This window comes from Myotis lucifugus, unplaced genomic scaffold, assembly GCF_000147115.1.
Source record: "Myotis lucifugus unplaced genomic scaffold, Myoluc2.0 scaffold_269, whole genome shotgun sequence".
In the NCBI taxonomy this organism is placed as follows: Eukaryota; Metazoa; Chordata; class Mammalia; order Chiroptera; family Vespertilionidae; genus Myotis; species Myotis lucifugus.
The window spans coordinates 1,143,824-1,164,242 of record NW_005871317.1 but is presented as its reverse complement, the minus strand read 5'-3'; the positions used below and the strand labels follow the sequence as shown (position 1 = coordinate 1,164,242).

Below are 20,419 nucleotides of genomic sequence, written 5' to 3'. Positions count from 1 at the left end.
CCCACGGTCCCATTTAAAGTTCCAAGAAGTTAAGATCTGTTGAAATTGACTTCTGGACTCCCCAGAAGAGCTTTATGGGACTGTGGGCATTTAACATAGTTAAGGCATCCATGGGCCTGGATTTTCTAGAAATGACCAATTTCATGTAAACTTTTTCTCAATAAAGACAAATATTAACTAAATGTGTAACTAAGTATACTTAATTTTTATAACTCCCTTGGATATTTAGTCATACAAATAAATCAGAAATACGTATTTTTTCAGATCAGATTCTTGGACCTTGAATTTTACTAGGAAAATATGGTTACTGTAAATATTATAAACTCTGGGTTAACCAGCATGGTCAGAGAATATAAAGCTCTATTTAACTTTTAAATGCAAAAGAAGAAAGGAGGAGGAGACATATCAATAAATACATTCCTGCAAGCAAGGTGCGATTAACTGCACTTCAACAAGTGATGAGACCGGTTCAGAGAGGGCCACGGCGACTCAGTCACAATGATGGAATTTAAACCGAGTGCAGCTCACACTGTGCTTCATTCGGGTCTCTCTCCAACATTATCCCCTCATAAAGGCCTTCCTTGACCTCCCCACCTAAAATAAACCAGCCAGCACTCTGACTCCCTCCTTCCTCTCCTTTTCCCTGGCTTTAGTTGTTTATTTAAAACTATGTCTCCTATACTAGAGTGAAAACTAAATGGGGATTTTGTTTTATTCACTGCTTTGTCTCTAACGCCTAGAATAGTGCTTGAGACATGGTGCTCATTAAATATTAAATAAACAAATGAATAACAAATCCTAAGTGCATGGGTTTTCACCACATCTCATTGGAGGGTATAGTAAAAGAAAGCAGATACATACACACACATACACATACATAAATACACACATACATACATACACGCACGTACACGCACTTTCTACTTTATACTAGTAACTCTGTCCATGGTCTGGGTGGTATGATCATAGAGTAACAGTTCAAATTGGTTGTGGAGACAACTAACCAATATCTTTACTAAAATAAAAGAGCAGCTGTACCCTAGGAATTAGAGGACACCCTTCAACTACAGAAGCATGCTGTTGTCCACACTGTATTTTTCTCCTTTCTATCAGCTCTGTTACAAGCATTAATATAAGGACCCTTTTCATGGAGAGTCCACAAATTTAAATGATTTATTATTTTTATTTTACTTTATTTTTTGCCATTCTAAGGACAATTTAATACCAAACTTCCCAGATCATACAGTTAATTCCACAACCACTAAACCTCTTCTGACTCACCAACAAAAGCCACATCAACATGGGGACAGGGATTAATTTATTACACCAAAACAGTCTCTTTAGTACTTCTCAAGTAACTGCAATTTTGGTCATTTAAATTATTTTGCATTTAAAGTAGGCTCTATTCTCAGATCTTTCTGAAATAGTTGGGAGATATAGCTAATAAAAATGTGTTTCAACAAAAAAGAATTAAACAGATTATGGAGCTGTATGGACATCTGGGTTTATGTGAGACATATCATTCACTATCTTACCAGGCATTCGCCTCAGGAAGATAAAACTTTAAAAAGAAAGTGATGCCACCTGGTTGGTGTGGCTCAGTGGTTGAGCACTGACCCAGGAACCAGTTCGATTCCCTTTCAGAGCACATGCCCAGGTTGCGGGCTTGATTCCCAGTGGGGGCCATGCAGGAAGCAGCCAATCTATAACTTCCTCTCTCATCGATGTTTCTCTCTCTCTCTCTCTCTGTCTCTCTCTCTCTCTCTCTCTCTCCCTTCCTCTCTCTCTAAAAATCAATAAAAATATTAAAAAATAAAATAAAAAGAAAGGGATGCTTCCAAGGGTACATCATAAAGGTTCATACCTACTTTATTTAGGCAGGATAAGTGCCCAGTAAATGCTGATCCATCGATCATATATACCTTTCTTACAATAGATACTCGGAAATCTACATCACATACCTAACATTCCACATTGTGGCCTAGAACAGAGGGGGAACCATGTCTGTGGGAGGGGGAAGGATGGGAGTGGATATGCTCTTCCAGATACCCATAAGCCGAATGCTGTTGCCTAGGCCCATTTTGTGTTTTTATAATTACCCAGATTCTCTTATTTTGTCAGAATTCATTCCCAGTAACAGCTTGAACAATGTAGCAATCGTGCTCTGAAATGACTTGTAAACCACAGACACAAATATTTGGGCCAAGAATGTGGAATCCATTGCTGTCACATTCCATTATTTCTGGTGGAGCAATTCACTAACATTTTGGAATCTAGATCATAAATTATGCAGAGCCTCAGCAAAAGAGCTGAGGACACAAACTGCTGTAATAAAATTCCTGTTACTGGAGCCATAAAAACAGAACAAAGGAAAGGCAAACAAGAAAAATCAGGGTTGGACTTTTCTGACATTCCTTGTCCACCATTGTTAATGGTTTCACAAAATGAATATGTAACATTCAGGAAACCATCAGACAAGCCAAAACGCTATGATGGGCATAATGTCATTCATAAACATTACCACCACCATGAGATGCCCCAGAATAACGTGAGTTGTCTTTTTTTTTTTTTTAAAGAAAGCTTGAATGTTGACACAAATTAAAGTGCCTAAATGCACAACAGAGCCATCTGTACTTCTTTCATGACTCTCAAGGGATGTGAAATGTCCAACCATGGCACACAGGCAGTGGTCAAATTTTCTATATGCATGTACTCTAAAATGGCAGAGGGAGAAAGAGCTCTGTGCTACCATGTTACATTTCTCCGCTCTGTGAAAAGTGAGTTAATGGCAGAGCTGGAACAAAAACACACATCTCTTAACTCCCAACCCACTGAGTTTAGGCTTGCAGAATGATACTTCAAGCATGGTAGGTGTATGAAAGTTATTTGATGGACAGATGGATGAAGAATGGGTGAGTAGATGAGCAAATAGATAAATGGAAAATTAATGAAATATTAAAACCATCTTCTGTGGGTCAATGCTCATAGTCAGAAAAACTCAGAGAGAACACACCACTAAAATACTATGGAAATAAAGGAAATAACCGATAAGCCAGATAGATCATGCTTTGCAACCATTCCTAATATGACTCCAACATATCTTTCAAGTATAACTTTGTGCTGGAGAGCACTGATATATCTATACATTTATCTAGATAGATAGATAGAGAGATATAGATATATTGATATATATATATATATATATATATATATATGTATATATGATTTAGAAATTTACATGATTCAGAAATCTACCAGGGATAGATATCCAAATGGAATAATGAGTAATGAATGTGAGAAAAAACATAACTGAACAAGCTTGTTAAAGAGAACTGCTATTATTTGACAACATTTAGCATGCTTCTCTTCTTCAAGGGAAAACAGAGAAGATGAAGAAGGGGAGGAAGGCCCTAGCACAGAGACAGACTAAAAGTCAGGCATGTACTTTACAACTGCTTCTGCAATCATTACAAACATATTTAGAAGAAAACAATATGCTTTTCAAGATCTAGAAGGTCTAAAATATTAAAACAGGGAAAACGGGCTCATTGCAAGTTAAAACCATATAAAGGAAGAAAGTCATTTTTTTACCAGCATGGGAGGAAACTTTTCTTCTAACTAATCCCCCAGCACAAAAGGAACTAGCTCCGATCATCTGTCTAGGAATCTTCATGTTTTCTACAAAGAAGAACTATGGACTTTTAATTTCCCAAGAACTATGGACTTTTAATTTCCCCCGAGCTTTGACATCACTCAGAGCAGGAGTGTAGAAGAAGGAAAAGAGCCTCGTGGTGCCAGCAGTGCCCGAGGCAGAGGGAGGTCTCAGTGCACTACCAGCATGACTTCCTGAGCCTTACTGTGTGCCAGGCATCAGGCAAAGCGCTTCACATACATTGTCTCATTTAATCCACAGAAGAGCTGCAGCTCCCACACCCAGTCCGGATGTTCTATTCTTACCTCCATTTTACAGATGAGGACAGTGAAGCTTAGAGAGCTGATATAACTTCCCGAAGGCTACCCAGCTCATAAATGGCAGAGCTAGGATTCAAATCCAGGCCTCTGACACCCAGGCTCAGGTGTTTGTGTGTCCTGGTTGCTACAGTCTCTCCCCTCTGAGAATCGCAGGAAGCGGTGACTTTACCAGGTTTCACAGTGGAAGATGATTTGGAAATCTACCATGTATTCCTTCAAGTTCTTTTAAGACTATGCCCTGAGATCGCTGATCAGAGTTTCAAAAATCTGGCTTACCATTACAAAATAACTGGCAGTTACTGTCTTTCTTTGGGAAAAACCTTCTGGAAGCCAACATTGCTGTGCGATGGTCATTCCTTACTCACGTCTGCATCTTAACATCCAGCTAATTGAGATGAGTGGAGACATCTGTAAGCTTATTTTAAAAGAGACAAATCTCTCCGAGCATAATGACAGCAGTACCATTTACTGAGTGCTTGCTATGTGCTAAGCACTACTCATCAATTCACGCAGCATCAAAGATTAACAAGCAGAGAGCTAAGCACTGGGAATGCAAATGCATCAGATGGGGAGCCTGCAGCTTCTCTGGGGCTTGCAGGCTGAATGGAGAGATAGACAAGGAAGATGACCAAGGGCAGGAAAAGTGTGCTCCCTGCTGTGAGGCACGGTGCTTTGCAAGGGTGAAGAGCACCAATGTGAATATGAGAAAGCTCCTTAAAGAGGTAGTGTCTCCTTATAACACCAGAGGATGGAACCTGAGGGTCAGAAAGGTTAAGTAATACAAAGGTACATAGCTATGAAGTGGGCTGAGCCAACGTTTACATCACTTCAAAGCCATGCTTTGCCTATTCTCTTGCTGTAGAGTCACAGGAAATATCCTCCTTAAAGCGTCTGCCACAGGAGAAATCTCACAGGGGAAAAACTAAACAATAACAAAAGCACACATACTAACTCTGAGAGCGTTATGCTAAGTGAATTGCCAAAGACAAATGTATAATCTCACTTATATGTGGATTCTAAAAATATCAAACTCATAGAAACAGAGAGTATAAGGGTGACTGCCAGGAGTTGGGGGGTGGGGGGAATGGGGAGATGTACAAATTTCAGTTATTAGATGAATAAGTTCAAGATATCTAATGTACAGCATGGTGACTATAGTTAACAATATTTGAAACTTGCTTTGAGAGGTCTTTAATGATCTCACCATAACATCCACAAAAAATGGTAATTATATGAGGTGAAGGATGTATTAACTAACCTTATTGTGATAAAGCATTTCACAAATAAACCTGTATCAAACAGTCACACTGTACACCTTAAACTTACATGTTATATGCTGCTTATATCTCAATAAAGCCAGGAACAAAAAAGAGATGAAGAAATCAAATAACATGTACTGCTGGCCCCTGATAACCACCTCCTATTTTCAATGGATCAGAATATTTTGAATGATAAGAAATGATATGTATTTCAGTAACATTTTCACCTTTTAGCATCTCAGTTTTGTGTTAAATGCTATACTCTTCTCACACATGATATAAAACTATGATAATGATTAAAACATTTGTAAGTGTCTCTTATGTTCCAGGTATTATTCTTAGGACTTTACATACAACTCACTCAATCCTCAGTTATCTTGTGAAATAGGTACTATAATCATGCCCACATCACAGATTAAAAAACTGAGGCAGGGAGCAACTAAGCCAAGGTCACAAAGCCGTGAAGAGGCACAGCTGAGATCCAAAGCCAGGCCATCTGAGTCCAGCAGTCAGGTTCTTCACATGTGTGCTAGTTGTAGGGGGACTTATCTTCTATATCCTGATGGTGCCTGAAACAGTCCTGGTGATAAATTATATAATACAGTCACCGCAGCTAAATAACACTGTAAAAAACCCATAACGCTGGTGGTGAGGGGAAGCCATTTATGAACGAGGCCTCTCAGTGATCAAAATGAAGAGAAATCAGCACATAATCTGAGTGGTTTCTATGGTACCAGAAGGAAAAAGAACAGTCCAACAGGGTGTTTTATATAAAAATGTCAAAGCCCCAGAGGACAGACAGATCATAAAAGTGTTTAGCAAAGGATTTAGCAAGTAGGTGCTTCTTGTTCCCTTTATCACACACACAGTAGTGCAAGTTCTTCACTGATGACAAAGAGAACGTCTTTCTCCATCAGGCATTTAAGAAGTACCAGGAGTTGTCAAGGCAGACATGCCAGCTCGCCGGATGGTGCCGCGAACTGGAGCGCACCATCTGTTTTGTTAAGGTTGACAGTCTGAAATTTCTGGTTAAACTCCAGATCTCCTTGTGAAGGGCTTGATAACTCTTAGTCCATTACCTTCTGCTTACTGAGTCACAGAGCATATTATGTCTCCCTCCAGAGCACTCCAGCAGCTGGGCCATGTTATAAGCTGTCTTTGTCTTATTTGGTATTAGGTAATGGATTTGATGGGACCTTCCATTTGAATCAGGAAAACACAATTGCAAAACTGTTGTTGTTTCAAATAAGTGGCCAACTCTGACATTCTGGCTGAAGAACACAAATCTGTTCCTTTTTGCCACTGGGCTGTTCTGATGCGGGCTTCCTTTACAAGCACATTGGGCACATAACAACAAAGCATTTATTTCACTTTTTAATTGCTCTTGGAACTATTTTAAATGGCACCAATGCAATTTTTAAGAGAAAATGAAAGCACTCACTTCCCAGAGTAACTTAACTCTTCAAAGGAGGACAGAAAGGACCAGTTTCTGAAATCCGTTGAAAACTGAGAGCCTGGACTCAGGAGCTAACAAAGCTGTTTAAAAGTCAAGTGGGGACAGGCTGAGTCAGCAATACCAACGAAAAGTCGCATTCCGGCTTTAATCCAATTCAACAAATGCATTTTCTGCTGTGTCAGAGAGAGCCTTAAGAAGACTTTCTGGAACAACGTGCTGAAAATGGTTCTTAGTGAAAGCTACTTTTTGAAGGTACCTTGAAATTACTAATTATGCTGAAGAGAGTCTTAAACACTTGAGCCTCTTGTGGATTTCATGCTGGGGAGCAGGGGAGAGTTGAAGTGGTATAGAAGCAGCCTCGCTCTGCCCTGCATTCAGTCTGTAGGTGTGCTTGCAAAACGGGGATCAGTGAATGAGAATGAAAAGAAGCCGTGGGCAAAAAGAAATGCTCAACTTCCAGTTACAATGTCAAGTTGTCCTTGTCATGTGAAAACACTAGAGCTTTAGCTCTTTCCTGAATGATGTTAGCCCTTCTTTTTAGAGAAGCAGTGTAAAGGCACTGACTTCCCATTCAGTACTTGCTGTGGGGCCTTTGACAACTTAACCTCTCTGTTCTTTAGGTTTTTCATTTCTAAATGGGAATAATGAGCCTTCTATTTCTGAATGTTTAAATGAACTAACGAAACACTGCATAAAAAGTATAGTGTTGGCGCCGGGGCATTCCATTTCTTATTCTAATGACTTCTCTGCCACTTCAAAGGTGTGCTGAAAAGATCACAAAGGCCTTTTCATATATTCTCTATGGAACCTGTTATTTGAATACCTAAAAAGTCTCCTAAGGCTAGATGTTAAATGAAGAGGAGAATAGACTGTTAGTTCATATACTTAAAAGAAGAAACAGTGTAAGACCCTAGTGATTTTCTTGTCCAAAAGGAATAAATATTAGGTTCTTCGAGGCTGCACAAAGGATCTCATTTTAGCAGCGTTTTGTAAACTTCTTGGATAAACACCCAAAATGGTTAATATAGCCCTAGCCAGTTTGGCTTAGTGGATAGAGCACCGAAGGGTCCCAAGTTCAATTCTGGTCAAGTGCAGGTACCTCGGTTGCAGGCTCCTCCCTGGCCTGGGCCCTGGTCAGGGCACGTGCAAGAGGCAACCAATCGATGTGTTTCTCTCACATCGATATTTCTCTCTGTCTTTCCCTTTCTCTTCCACTCTCTCTCTAAAAACCAATGGAAAAATATCCTCGGGTGAGGGATTAAAACAAACAAACAAACACAAAAAGGTTAATATATTTTTAGTTAGCCTGCTAATCAGACTGTCTCATCCAGCTATAGGCCAAAGGACTATGTAAAGAAAGGCGAAAAATCTACTCAATTCTGTATTCCTACTACCAGTAAGGAGTAAAACTAAAATGATATCATAAAATCTAATCACCACCTGCTGTTTTAACTCTCAAGCTGATTATATTTTGGTTCATTTAAAAGGCTTTAGGAATCAAGTTTCAGCTTCCATATACATTGTCTTTCTACAGAAAATAGAATTTGAGCTTTAAAGAATAGTAAGGCGTTTTAGACATCATTTACACTGACAAGAATATGAAGGTCCAAGGTTTATTTACAGAAACTGCCATTGGTTCCCAGAATTAGTCACCCTGGGCTATGGAATCAGAAGCAGCAGGGAATGGATGAAAATCGTAAATATGAAAGAGTAATTATTTGAACCCTAGGCTCCAGTTATTAGTTTCTGACATTTTCCGTAGTGCTTGGCTCACATCATCCTTCATCCATTCAAGATATATTATACTGGTGACCCGGTGCACAGATTCATGCACATTGAAAGGAAATTAATTAGAAGGTGGTCAGTGGGGCAGGACTGGGCGAGATGGGTCCAACACACCCTGGAGCCAACCTCCCGCGGTCCTTTCCTGGCCAACCACACCTGGGGTGGTGCCACAGCTCAAAAGGCATCTGTGGAGACCTCGGGCAGGCAGGTGGGGTCCCTCAGCCTGGCCTGCGGAGATCGGGCCGAAACCGGCTCTCTGACATCTCCCAAGGGGTCCTGCTGTCAGACAGGGTGTGGAACACAAATGTAAGTGTGCAGTAAACCAGATTCAGGGCTGACAGTGCCCCAGCAACAACATAACCCATGGCTGAAGGTGGAATCATGCAGCCTGCAAGGAATTGGGCTCCTTCCTCTCTGGTTCACCGGAGAACCACCACCGCCAAGTCACCGCAGCTCGGCAGCTGCTGCATTGAGTGTCTGCACCCTGGTGGTCAGTGTGCATCATACCTACTGCCGGTCAGAAGGTTGGAAGGTCAGACGGTCGCTTAGCCTTTTATATATTTGGATGGTATACCCACTGTAGTACAAGCATTAGCCACTAGGATAAGGCCACAAATAAGCTAAGATACATATCCTGCCCATTACTGGCTTTTATGATCTAGTTGGAAAGTAATTACAATACTTAATAAGTGCTATGTACAAAAATGGTAGAGAATACAGACGAATGCTAAATTTCTTGGAAGAACCTGAGAGGAAGATTTAAGAATAAAGAGATATTTGATTGAAGTTTGAAAGAATAAATAAGACTTCACACGCTTGACCAGAGAAAGATACTCAGGGCAGAAGAAATGGCATAAAGAAAGCCAGGGAGGAGTACAAGGACTCAGGTGTGGGGAACAGTGAGTGTGAAGGGTGGAACGGCAGAAAATGGTATTAATAAGATAAACTGGGGCCACTTACTCAGGGAAGAGTTTTCTGACACCCCCCAATTAGAATTACACCCATGTAATACTTTCTGAAATCACCAAGTACTTTTACTTCAAGCACTTAAAATGCCTGCTTTAGCAAATAGCCACTGGCATCGTTTCTAGCACAGAGTAGGTACTCAATAAATACTTTTTGAATGTTAAAGATTTTTGAAAGATAAATATGCCAGGTATAAAGAGAAAAACTATTTTTTCCTTCCTATGTAGGGAATCTTCACCTCTAACAATAAGTTCTCTTTAACAGGATTTGCTGTAAAGGAGAACCACAGCGGCGATCTGAATAATCACTTGCTACATCTGCTCCAAATGTCTATCTAAGAGACCGGATTCTAATACTCTACATCTTCTACTATTTTGATTTTCTCAAGAAATCAGTCAATAGTAAATTCCTCATAAGTCACCTCACAACAGATGGATTCCTTAAGGAAAAAAGATGAGACTAAAAGCAGAGCCAAATGATTCCAGAAGAAAGACCCCGAAGCTTATCATAGTCACGTGGCATAAGTCCAGTATGCAGCGTCCAGCACAGATGGTAGGACCCAGGATCACATCTGCACCCACCATTGCTGGCAAAGCAAAGGGCTAGACAGGAACTGCTACAGATGGACAGACTTAGGTACAGGCAGGTGTGGGAGGTGCCAGTGCCAGGTATGGGTGGTAGGAGCCAATGATGAGCATCACTGAGAGGCTCCCCTGCTTACTGCATGGTGCCAGGCTGCACTGCTCACAGAAAATGGCCACAAAATAGAGGCTTAAGGAAGGGTGAGTAGCAAAATGGAGTACCCCCAGCAGGCAGTAACCACCTAAGTTTGGGACAACAAAGTTGTGTTCAGAAATCAATGCTCTTCAAAGTTCCCACTCAAGTGTTCCTTTCTGAAGTCCTAACAGAAGTGTTATCAATGCTCAGGGCTGGGCTGTCTAATGGGAAATGCCCCCATGGGGGCTTTTGACTCATAAACCTATTCAGCCTCACTTGTTCATAATCATTTGTGTAAAGAAAGAAAAACCTCCGAGCACTAATTAGAAAGATAGAGCTGTTGTATTTTGCTCCAGATCACCTTATCTTCTTTATTCAGTTCTTGAAGACTCAGCTATTAAAGAAAATTAAGTAATTCATCAAGCCCATTTCAATTACCTGCTGCTGATAACATCAGATTACAATTAGCATCTACAAATGAACCAAGTGCCAACTGCCAAGCTGAAACATAAGCTAATTTACTGCTAGACTCTGCCTGCTGGAGACAGAACTCTGGGACCTGGCAGCAAGCAGCCACTTCATTATTCCAACAACAGTTTTGCAGCCTCTTCTGCAACAGCCCAAAGTGCAGCTCTGACCAGGATTTACTGCCCCGTCTGTTCCTGCTCACATGTTTACAGACGTGCTCTATCTGTAAGCAAATCGCAGCTCCTTTTAAATAGCAGTGTCTAGACAAGCCGGGTAACAACTCCTGACATAAAAGAGAGAATAAATATTATTAATATTTATTAGGCACTGAGAGGTGTGGGCCACAGCACAGGATGTGCGTGTCATAACCTTAATGAGGGTCTGAATCATTTTCTGGGAGTCCTCTGGTGCCTGATCAGAAAAATCTCCTGCTTTGGTTGATGCTCTCCATTCCTCATTTCTTTCCAACGGGGAAAGCACATTCTTGTTACTTTCTTTTAGATGTCTAGAAAAATCTGTTTCAGGCTCTGGGACACATTTTTTTTTCCTGTATTTATATTTTCCCTTTTCATGACCCTTCCTAAGAACTGCTTTGCATGAAAGCTGGGATGTGTGGTTTGGCTTCCTATATTATGGACATTATTAAACTCTGACAATCTGTATAGTCTTGTCTATGCTTCTCAGGCAGAAGAACCAACTGTTCAATAAATGAGCAGGTCTCAGAGGGGTCCTGTGGGCGGTAGTAGAAGAGAGCGTGCAGACCTAGGTTCGGGTCTTGCCTCTGCTGCTTATAAACTGCATGGATATGGAACAAATCCTATGCCCACCACATAGCTTTGGAATGAGGATAAAATGAAACAATGTATGCAAAGTGTCTAGCTCAGTGCCAGTAACCAACAGACAATAGGTTCTATGGAAAGAGGAAAGCGCTGTTCCATCCTACCGGTGCCTATGCTTCTCTGAGAATGCTTGCTGCCTGATACTTAGGCATGAGCAGGGGCCGCTGCTTCAAGGTGGCCTACAACCCTTCTAGTGGTGCTTCCTCTTTTTCCTCTTCCTGTGTAGGCTGGGGGATAGGGAGGCAAGGTAGGAGGATGGATAGGTGCAGAACAAGAAGCATCTTTGGCTTTTAGCCCTAGGCCAGGTCATCCTAGCCTGGCTCCTGCTGGAATCCACTACTCTAATGGGAACATTCCATCATGGAAGAACTGTGGACATGGAATCACAGACCTGTACGTAGCCTCCACTCTGCCTCTTACTCTATAATCTTGGGTGAGTCACAAACGTTTATTTATCTCTGAGTCCTCATCAGTGAAAAGGAATAATAATAGTTTACCTCATAGGGTTCTTAGGAAAACAAACAAGTACTGTGAAACACAAATATAATGGAATTACATTGCTATACCAAGAATTTCTATGTGAGTTCTCACAGACCCTTTGACATCTTGAGCGGTTATTTTAAACATGATTCCATTAATCATACTGTGTATTTCCAAAGAAACACACCCAATTAGTGTAAATCAATTACTATATACGATTATTATAAACATTTTACCTGTAAAGCTAGCTTCTCTCCACCTAAAGAAAACCCAACATGTAAAAACTGAAATGTGGAAAACAGGTAAAAGAGAGTGACGGACATATTATAAACTGTTTTTTCTCTCACAAAAGAAATTTATTAAAATATTTTTTAGGACACTCAGTTTTATGTGTTCATAATAATGATTTAATTTATAAAATCTATTTAGGAATAATATAATTACGGTGAGTTATGTGTATGTATCATGTAGAGAATATATAATATTGTTCCCCCTTTCCTTGGGAATTCCAAACTTTCTCATTCAGATTTGCAGAATTTAATTTTTTTAACGTAATTTTAATAAAAGTTATGTAGGTGGTATTTCTTAAATCCTAGAATTAGAACAGCTGAGATTCACCATTTCTGGTGCACTGTAAATACAAGAAATGATGTTTACTCACCAGAATTGCTACCAAACTTTTACTCTAACACATGACTCCCAGGGTGGGAGGGGAGAGGGGAAATGAAACTAGCCATCCTTCTAACTGTCTCCCTTTTCACTCTCCTAATTGCAGTTTATCTCTAAGTAAGATGAGAGGCCATTCTGTCTGGCTCCCTAGAAAATGACAAGATTTGTGAGGCTCAGGGTGAGAGGACTTTGAAGCTGTAATCCAGTGACCTATTCTGCAGTCTAACTGAGGTTTGACTCCCAACTGCTAAATTAGAATCATAAAGAAGGCCACCAAACAAGCAAACAAAAAAACAGAGGCCTCAGAAATATTGCCATGCAACTATAGTTGATTTGTGCATAAAAGAAAAAGATGGACATTTTCCAAGCCAAAATTTACATTAACATTTTCACAAGTAAGACATGCTTAGAAAACAGCTAGGCTATTCTTTGTTGTTCATAAGAAATCTGAAAAGTCTAAATCATTTCTACTTGTTTTATTTAAAAGCAAATGAAAGGTGGATAAATATTAGTATATGCTGACCACCAAAGCACAAAGCTTTCTTATCATCTCTACCTTCGTTCTCTCCATTTCAGAAGCTTCTATTGTCAAATAACCTTCTTTGTGACTCCAATCTCATTGTCCCTGGCTTCTCTCATGTAAGTGACATGTCCCCACACCCTGAAGCCCTCTTCTTCCTGAGCTCCACCTGGATCCCTCCACTCTGTGCATCTCACTCAGACTCGCTGGTGGGCTTTCCTTCCCCATCTCATAAATGTGATTAGGATGATGCCATCTTAATACTTGTTTCCAGTTCCATTTGTTCATATTACATGAAGAGAAATACATAAGGGACATGTACAAAATCAAACTTATCACGTGCTTCCCAAAATGAATTCCTCCTCCCAGCTTTCCTTTCTCTTTCCAAAGGCACCACTATTCTTCCAATCACCTGGCACAATATCTTGCTATAAGCTTTGACTCATTCAATCTAACCAATAAGTATATGTTGTGTACCGCTCATTATACTCAGTGACGCAGAGACTACAGAGTAGAAGGTTGTTCATAGTTGTAATGATTTTAATCCAGTAATGATAGCCACACAAGTATACAAATAACCCTAATTCCTGATTGAATATAAATAGAATAAAAGACATTTTTAAAGTGTTACCAGGGCTCAGACAAGGTAAGAAACTTATTTTATTATCAAGAGAGTACACTTTAGACAAGCAAAACAGCTAAGTGGAAGAAACAGCTTGAGGAAATATATCAAAGCAAGAAAGCATGGCCAATGTGATGAGGTCAGGGAAGATGAAGAAGCGCAGTTTGCGGAAGGAGCATGTGCAGAGGAGCAGTGGAATTGAAGAATGGAAAGGATGATGGGCTTAAAGGTGAGGACTCTGACCATAATGTGGTATGCCATGTGCACCGAGGACTGCCTGGACTATAGCTCCAGGTGGGTCAGTCTCATCGATGTGCGGGATGGAGAAGACATGGGAAGGTAGGATGGTTGTGAAGAAAACCCAACTAGTAAGATAATACATTAGACTGGGCAATTAGGAAGAGGCAATGAAAGAAAAGAACCTTTATGAGAATATTTATTTGAAAACTGTTAGACTGAGAGTCAACTAAGAAAAAAAAGGAAGAAATCGATGATGACTTTAGATTTCTAAGTTAGGATGTCCGATAAGCTGAATAATGCCCCCTTCCCCTAAATATGCTGTCGTCCTAATTTCGGGAACTGTGAGTGTTACTTTACATGGCAAAAAGGATTTAGCAGGGGTGATTAAGCTAAGAATCTAGAGATGAGGAGCGCACCCTGGATTATTCAAGTGGCCCTGAGAGAATCACAACAGTCGTTATAAGAGGATGCAAGAGAAGTCAGGCAGAAGACAAGGCAATGTGATGACGGAAGCAGAGATTGGAGTGATGCCCTCTGAAGCCACAAGCCAGGGAATACAGGTGCCATTAGAAGCCGATTCTCCCCTAGAGCCTGCAGAAGAGTCAGCCTGCTGACACCTTGGCTTTAGCTGGTGGAACTGATTTCAGACTCCTGCCCTCCAGAACTGTAAGAGAATAAATCTGTGTTGTTTTAAGCCACTAGTTTGTGGCAGTTTGTTACGACGACAATAGAAAATTAATACAAATGGCCAGAGGGGTGGGGCTGTCATCAACAGAATTAGGAAATCTAGGAGAAGCAATTAATTTAGGAAAAAAATGTCATGTTTGTACTCACTTTGACAGATCAGCATGAAAATCAGATGGAGTATCCACTAGGCAGTTGGAAATGCAAAAATAATACTCAGAGGTCAGAGCTGGAGAACAAAAATTTAGAAACAATGCACATTGAAGCAGTAATTGAAAATGATAAAGGAAGATATATAAAGAACAGAAAAAATCAAGAAATAAAACACAGGAACAAGCTATACATACATGTGTATATTTACATATATGATTGTACTGCCATGTGTTTATGTACATAGTAAACAGGTCTGAAAAGATTCTAACCAACTCTGAGGAGTGGGGAAGGGGAAGGTAAAAATGTAAGGGAGTCGATCTCCTTTTTCTACTTTTTACACTTATGTATTATAAGAATATTTTTTTTCAAAAGTAAGTACCACTTCTGTAACTTTAAATTGTCCATTTTCAAAAAAACACCAATGAAGAAGGCACAAGAAGAGCAGCCAAGAAGAAAATTAGGAGAGCATGCTTCACAGAAACTAGGAGAGGAGAGAATTTCAAGGAACAGTTCGTAAATCACGCCAATGCTGCATACTGATTAGGAAAATTTAGAATTGTCAAAAGATCGTAAAAGTCAGCATGAGGAGTTCACTGTTGATCTTTTTTCAGGGACAAAAGAAGCAAATCAAATTGCAATGGATTAAAAAAGAATAGCAGGAATTCTGGTTCCGTAATGGAGGAGGAGTTCCTTTCACTCTAACCCTCCCATAAATAATAACTATGAAGTCTGGGGGGAAGAGGGTCACAGGCATGGAGGAGGCTGGGGAGGAATCTGTGTAAAGGCAATGAAGCACAACCTTAAGAGTGAGAAGCTGTAGAGGTTGGAGCTGAGCATTTGAAGAAGGGAATGGCATTGGGTAAGTTTCCCATTTTTGAAATGCCAAAGAGCATCTTTTCTTTCCCAAAAGGCAAGCCCCAATTAATATAAGGTGGTGAGGCTAACATTCAGGTAGAAAAACACAGACTTGCTGGCTTGAAGAACCAGAGGAAAAAATCCCATAGAGAGCCACAGTAGGGGGCCTTAAATTCTGAATATAAATTCTAACTCATCTCTAACTCCTGAAATATATATGTAAAAGGCAGAGTCTAAGCAGCCCAGTTAAAGAAAGGTAAAAGACCCCAACAGAGATTTCAACTGCCACCCACCACAGAGAAGACTGAATTTGGAGCCTGAATTCAGTCAATTAACTGGGAAAACAACAAAATCAATACTATTGAGAAATATATCAGAATCCAGAATCTCTATCAAGTATCATTCACAAGATTGGATATAATTCCATATTACTGGATATCCTATATAAAAAAGGGTAATATGCAAATTGACACTAACGGCGGAATGACCAGAACGACCGCTCGACCAGTCACTATGAGGTGAACTGACCACCTCTTGGTCCTTTTCCCCAGCTGGCAGGCTCTGATCACCCGCCCAATGGCAAATGGGGAACTGGGAGTGGGTGGCGGCAGGGGGACAGGGCTGGCAAGCGGGCGGGAACGGCCGACCTCTCGGTTCCTTCCCCCAGCCAGCAGGCTCCGATCACTCGATGGCAAACGGGGAACCGGGGGTGGGTAGCGGCAGGGGTCAGGCCAGCTGCGGGCAGCCAGGGAAGATGGTCCTGATTGCAGGCCAGGCCTAGGGACCGTACCTGCACGCGAATTTCATGCGCCGGGCCTCTAGTAGGATATAAAATGAAACAATAGCCCTAACTGATGTGGCTCAGTGATTAGAGCATTGGCCTGCACACCAAACGGATGTGGGTTCACTCCCCACCTCCCCTCGGGTGCATTGGGGAGGCAACTGGTGGATGTGTCTCTTTCACATTGATGGTTCTCTCTCTCTCTCTCTCTCTCTCTCTCTCTCTCTCTCTCTCTCTCTCTTTACTGCATCCCTCCTCCCCGCTCCCTCCCTTCCACTCTCTCTGAAAAAGCAATGGGAAAAATATCCTCAGGTGAGGATTAACAACAACGAAAAAGAAACAATAAAATGTCACTAATACCCAGTACAAAAGGCAATCAATACACAATTCTGAGAATATACTAAAAACCACTGAATTATCTACTTTAAATTGTATGGTATGTGAATTATATCTCAACCAAGCTATTACAAAACAACAACATCAACAACAGGTAATCAACATGGTCCAACTCTAAGAGAACGGACGTGGAATTAGTAGACAATGTTTTAAAAGGTTTTGTTTCCCTCTCCCCCACCCTGAATTGAAAATGGGTGAAAGCCTCTCTCCCCTTCATCATGCAGGGCAAGGAGCAGCCACCGTGGAGGGCTGTGATCTAAGGCTTAGTCTTTGCTGCTATAACAGGTTTGAAAAGAATAAAATAAAGCAATATCCACACATAAAAATAAAATAAAATAAAAGCTTTTGTAATATCTAGGCTCAGCTATGGAAAGAAAAATATACATGTAATAAACATATAAATCTTAGCAGTTAAGTGGAAATTTTCATTAAAAGAACCAACTGTAAATTCTACAGATAAAAATACAATATATATCCTACAAATATGTTCTCTGACCACAATGAAATTAAATTAGAATTTGATAACAATAAACCTCCAACATATTAATATTTAAACAATACTTCTAAATAACACAGGGGTTAAAGGGAAATCACAGATGACTTTAGAAAATATTTTGAACTTATTGAAGGTAACCTAATACATTAAAAATTACTGGATGCACCTATAGCAGTGTTTAGAGGAAATTTTATATTTTTAAATACTTGTATTAGAAAGAAGAAAGATCTAGAATCAATGACCTAAGTTCAATCTTGAGAAACAAGAAAGTAGCAAGAAGGAAATGATATAAATGAGACTGGAAATAAATGAAATGGAAAATAGACAAGCAATGAAAAATTTAACAAAAACACAGTTTTTTAAAAAGATCAAGAAAATTGATAAATATCAAGCTAGAATGATCTAGAAAATGGTACAGGTGTAAAACAACAACAACAACCCACAAACTACCAATAACAGAAATGAAAGAGGGCATATATCCTACAAGCATTAAAAGAAAAATAAGGAAATATTATAAACAACTTTATTTCAATAAATTAAATGAACTGAACAAAGTCTTTGGAAAATATAACTAATTCAAACTAATACAAAATGATAAAGAAAATCTAAATAGTCCAAGCTGCATAGCCATTTAAGGTTCTAAGCCCTCCAATTTATCCTATGTGCCACTGCTTGACTTGTCTTCCTTAAATATCTAGTCTATCTTCTTAGGCCTACATTTCCAAACCATCAGGAATTCCTGTTCACTAGCATATCCCTTGCGTAGTTTTCATAGTAATCTTTTACCACCCTAGCACATTCCTGAAGTCTAATCATGCCACCATCCCTCAGATATGCCAACCTACTTTCTTATAACTTCTTCCACATATTCCTTACTATCAATGTCATCCCATTCCTGGCCAAATCTCACCTATTCTTTGAGGTCTAATCTTCTCCAAGAAGCTTTCTAGGTTAGTCCAAGCCCTCAGGGTCTCCCTTCTAGGAATTGCATGGCACTACAACATTAACACTGTCTTGCAGGGAGGCCACTGTTGTCCTATGTATTAGTCTTATTTCCCCAACTAAATTATAAACTTTTTTTTAAAACTTCTCTATCCCTTAAGGCAACTACTATATTCCAGGATTTAGCACATGATTCAATAATACTTGATCCATTGAACGAATATATAATGCCAAGAGCTTATTTCTGTAGTTCTTACAGACTCTCTCGACTCTCATTCTGATCTCAATATCATCGTCAGAGTCATCTCCAGGGGACTTCCAGACTTTTTCTAACAACCATATTCACGAAACATATGGTTACAATAATCAGAGGTGGGGGGAGGGAGGAGTAGTGCTTAAATTACATAGAGATGAGGTGCCTTGGTTTTGTAGGTCACATAAGAGGCTGATTTTTACATTCTGCTGCTACTAATATCTGATAAGCATACACTAATACCAATAAGGTCACTTTTTCCTTGTCCTCTCCCCTTCCTGAGTCCCTGTGGACACAGAACAAATCCGGCATAAGGCTGAGTTCAGCTTATACTTCCAAACACATCTGTTCCTTCCATTCATTATGAACCCATACCTAGATATAGAAACAAGATAACAGTATCTTCTAAAAAGTAGCCATTACCAATATTTAGTGTCTCTTACTATATAAATCCACCCAAATATATAAATCTTAACTATAACCAAGTACTATCAAAATAATGACTGCAAATCTATCTTATTTCAATAGATCTTTCAAAAAATAATTTTGCATTTATACTAAACTATCAATATCATTTGTGAATGATACTATTGAGGAAAAATACACTTCCTGTGGGGTTAAAGTCACCAAGTAAAGAAACCCCTTTGAACAAAAACGTCTCAAATTCTCTTTCATTGATGGCTTCCTAGCAGCTTCTCTTTCATTTAAACCAAATATAGCTTTATATCCTCATTTCAGTCCCCTTCTCTCTAATTAGATAAATCTGGTCCTTCTTCTCTCTAGACAGATTAAAAGGTTGGGGTGTTTTGTTTTTCCAGTATTTCAGAGTTCTAATCCTTAGAGCACTGTGATGACAGGAAGGATCATGTGATTTAGAGTAGACAGGCTCCAAGGAAATATAACTGAAGGAAATATACAACACACACATTAAAGAGATTCTTTAGAATAAAACACAAAGATAGTGGGCTACTCCCGCTATTTCCAGCCCATGGAATTGACCTGGCTCTTGCAAGCCATTCTGTCCTTACCCAGGTTAGAGGATGCGCGTCCTTCTGCAGCCCGGTCCTTGAGGTCCTCAGCAATGCCCAGCTGCTGCTCATGGTACTGTTTAGCTCTCTCCAAATCCTGCATGCACCTGGCAGCATGGCCCAGGCCAGCGTAGGCCCGCATCTCGATGGCCTTCTCCATCAACTCCTGGGCCAGCTCCAGCACATAGTTGTGGTAAGACATGGCCTTGTCAAAGTTCCTCCTGTAGTGATAGGCACTGCCCAGGTTGCTGTAGGCCCGGGCCTCTTCTCGTTTGTTGCCCAGGTCCTTGGCTATCTTCAGATGCTGCTCATGACACTGCACAGCATTCTCAAAGTCACCCATGGCAATATACACAGCTCCCATGTTGCCGAGTTCTCGGGCTTCAGAAAGCTCATCTTTGGATTGCTTGGCAAGAAGAACACACTGTTTGTGACTGGCCAGTGCGTTGGGGTAGTCTCCAATGGCCGTGTACACGTGGCCCAGACTGCTCAGGGCTGATGAAGCTGCCTAGAGAAAAAGCATACAGCAGAGAAATGAAAGCACATCAGAAAATGGCTTTGGTTTGCTTCAGCAGATAAAATGCTACAGAGAGTGCCTGTAGCCACCCAATCCAAGCCCTGATCTCTATTAGTGGCTCACAGACCTATGCAGAACTAAGAAGAGCCCATCCGAACAGCAAGCTCCTAATAAAAGACAACGGTAATTTAATCAGTAACTCTCAATACCTAATCTCACAGAAGCAGGTTGTATTGCACATAACCTTCATCTTAAAGACTATTGATATTTCTAATATTATGATATTATAGCTATGTTAATAGCTATTAACCTCTGCAGTCT

General features: G+C 40.2%; 1 protein-coding gene across 1 annotated transcript in view; it reads right to left on the bottom strand.

Annotated features, from left to right (window-relative positions):
• Positions 1-20,419, bottom strand: part of TTC28 (tetratricopeptide repeat domain 28) — a 372,574-nt gene that overhangs the window by 106,033 nt on the left and 246,122 nt on the right. Inside the window, 1 exon segment of the mRNA XM_023762971.1 lies at positions 19,582-20,089. Within this exon segment, the coding sequence (XP_023618739.1) occupies positions 19,582-20,089 (508 nt within the window).